The sequence below is a fragment of the Vespa mandarinia genome, chromosome 23, assembly GCF_050613455.1.
Source record: "Vespa mandarinia isolate Hongniang chromosome 23, ASM5061345v1, whole genome shotgun sequence".
NCBI classification, from domain to species: Eukaryota; Metazoa; Arthropoda; class Insecta; order Hymenoptera; family Vespidae; genus Vespa; species Vespa mandarinia.
This window is the reverse complement of record NC_140832.1, coordinates 2,795,522-2,798,706: the sequence shown is the minus strand read 5'-3', so window position 1 is coordinate 2,798,706 and position 3,185 is coordinate 2,795,522. Positions and strand designations below refer to the sequence as shown.

At 24.4% G+C, this 3,185-nt stretch overlaps 1 protein-coding gene across 1 annotated transcript; it reads left to right on the top strand.

Moving 5' to 3' along the window:
• The first annotated feature begins 792 nt into the window (after positions 1 to 792).
• Positions 793 to 2,607, top strand: Syx17 (syntaxin 17). The gene is made up of 5 exons (XM_035872781.2): positions 793 to 1,218; positions 1,302 to 1,497; positions 1,642 to 1,853; positions 1,932 to 2,148; positions 2,273 to 2,607. Exons 1-5 carry the CDS (start codon positions 1,087 to 1,089, stop codon positions 2,419 to 2,421), a joined length of 906 nt encoding a protein of 301 aa, XP_035728674.1. The 5' UTR covers positions 793 to 1,086; the 3' UTR covers positions 2,422 to 2,607.
• The last annotated feature ends 578 nt before the right edge of the window (positions 2,608 to 3,185 follow it).

Sequence of the window (3,185 nt, the reverse complement as noted above, 5' to 3'; positions counted from 1 at the left end):
GATTTAACCGACTATCCTGAAATACATTTAGAACGTATTGTGTTTTTAACCGCAAGATAATAGATACCTAAAAGCGTGCAATTATCGTTTCTTTATCAAAGACCAATATATACGGTATACATATCAATATACGTGTACATCGTATATAATAAATATAAAATAATCCAATAAATATATATATACATGGTAATTTTAAATCGATTGAAACATTATTTCTGAAAATATTAAATAATTTTTGGACGATCTTAATCCATAACATTTTTTATCTGCATCGTATTAAAAACTTGTAATTATCATTTTTTTATAAAATACTGAATAATCGTTTTATGTATGCTCATTTCAATTTCAAATAATAATCTGAGATAATTCTTTTTTTTTTTCCCATATGTATCGCATTAAAATAATATTATTTTAATTATATAATAGAACAAATATGTTATATTTATATAATGAAATTAATATAAAAAAAAATCATTCTATATATCTGTCCTAATCTTAAATGACTCGAAACGTAAGTTAAGAGAGAATGTATCAAATACTTTTAAATAATCCTAATCAGGAATATTTCTTGCAAGTGAAAAATATTTTTTTTATGATAACTCTGAATTTATATATATATATTTTTTTTTGTATGATATATAATTATATAATCACGTGAAAATTTATTTCATTAAAATATCTTCTTTCGTTTTTTTTAATACATCTGGCGCGATCTTGGAATATGTCGGCACAACCATAGATCAATCTAACTTAAGAATCTTACATTAGAGGGCATTACTGTATTCCTTGCGTACTGAATGACAGTCTGCTTGCTTTGTAAAAATACGCATTATCGTCTGGTATTAAACAGCTGATCGGTGATTATTTTTACATAAAAATAATATAATAAAAATAGTAACTAAATTTAACATGTTATGAACCAGCACCGCGTATATAAGATAATTTATCCTGAATAAAAGTCAGTAAATAACAGTTTAATATATAATTCAGTGACAATGACCAATGGATATATTATTGTAACATTGTTTATTATATAAATAAGTATATGATTGATAATTTCTAAATCATAAAATCAACAAATCCAAAATGTCATTATCAATGGAGAATCTTGTCATAAAACAGCCGATTAGACGATTGGAAATTCAAATCAGTAATTTTAATGTTGCTATACCACATCATGTTGATTTACTGAAACGTCACAAGAGTAATATTAAAAAAGTAAGTGATTTAATAATAATCAAGTACGTTATATGAATATTATTTATAAATTTTTCATATAGAAGAAATTATTCTATTCGTAGTACGAACTTCAACACGATTGGGAAAAAGTACGGAAAGAACATATAAATGTTTCCAGAATTGTAAAGCAATTGAAAGAATTGCTTTATCAGATGGATACTCTAAGGGGTCAGGTTCTAGACAATGATATTAATGAATTTGATAAACTTACAGCGACTGCTAGAACTAGTATAATGAATGCAATTGAAGAATACTTAGGTAAAGTTTTTAATACTGGTATAAAATATCTATCAAGATTAACAACTTTATTATTATTTATATTTATATTCATATATATATATATGCATGAATTCAATGTTTACGCATGAGTTCAATGTTTGCGCATGAATTCAATATTTTCAGTTTTACAATTGGACTTACCTTTATCGGGGCCTTCTTCACCCAAAGAAGAAGATGAGGATGCACAGTATGCATTTAGAGATCGTAATGTCCAAATGCACAAAGAACATGAGGATTTGGAACAACAGCAAGCATGTTTGCATACCTGGACAGATCTACAAGATGATATATGTCAATTACATCAACTTTTTACTGATTTTAACAAAATAGTACATGTAAGTGTTCAATTCATTTGTTTAAAGTTATGTCTAACAATGAATTATTTAAATCTATTACAATTATGTTGATACAAGGATCAAAAAGAGTCTGCGAATAACATAGAGAATAATATTGAAGAAACACAAATCAATGTGAATGAAGGTACGAAGTTCCTTGTAAAAGCATCGAAATACAAAGCAGTAACTTATCCTTTGGCTGGAGCATTAATTGGAACTTGTGTGGGTGGACCTATAGGCTTATTCGCAGGTTTAAAAATTGGTGGATTAACAGCTCTTGGTTGTGGAATTTTAGGTAATTAATTAATTAATAAAGTCTGTTATAACATTATTTTCAATGTTAGAAAGGTTTCTAATAGAACTATGAAAAATGGATATTGCAATTCTTTCTTGAATTTTACTAAATACATTAATTGTAGGATTTACTGGTGGTTCCATCTTAAAGAAAAAACAAATCACAGAAGAGAACATATATAGAAAATCCAGTAATCCATTTGAAGAACAACAAAACATTAAAAAATCTTCATCTCTTCCTGAAAGATTGAATAAAACCAAAAAAGATTTGTGACATAAAGCCGAACCTGATAATAATCTAAAAGATACTAAAGTGTGCAACATTATTTAGTCACTTACTAAAATATTTGAGTGTATTCATAATGAAATAGGTTATCTTTCAATTAATTTACTAATCAATGATTTATTTTTTTTCTTATTGGTTTTCTATCAAAATAAATTATATTAATGTAAATATTATGTTAGGGGTGGAAACACCTAATTTTTTAATATAAAATTTTTAAAATAAAAAGAAATATATATATATATATATATATATATATACATATATATATATATTTAGGTTAGTTTTGGACCAATAATACTCAATGCTTTAACATGGCAATATATTAAGAAGCTTCTAAATTCTATTATTAGATACTTTAAATTCTAGTATTAAATACTCTAAGAAGTTTTTAATTCTACTGCTTTCTTCAAATATTTCATCTCACTACAAATATTCTTTTTTAGATCTAAAAATTACATATAACAAAAAGTACATTTTTACAACTACAAATACATACATATGTATGTGAATAAAAAATTTGAATATATAATTCGTATTTATATATATATATATATATTGCAAATTTTGTTAATTAATAAAATGTTTTATAAAATATTATAAATAATACATTACAAATGCAAATACGTTTGATTACAATAATATTGTTTATATTGAAAGAATCATTACTTTACATCAATGGTATAAAGAAAAAAAAAAGGTTATTTTGTGAAAACAATTATTACATATATAAAATAATTTATAAAATACTTACC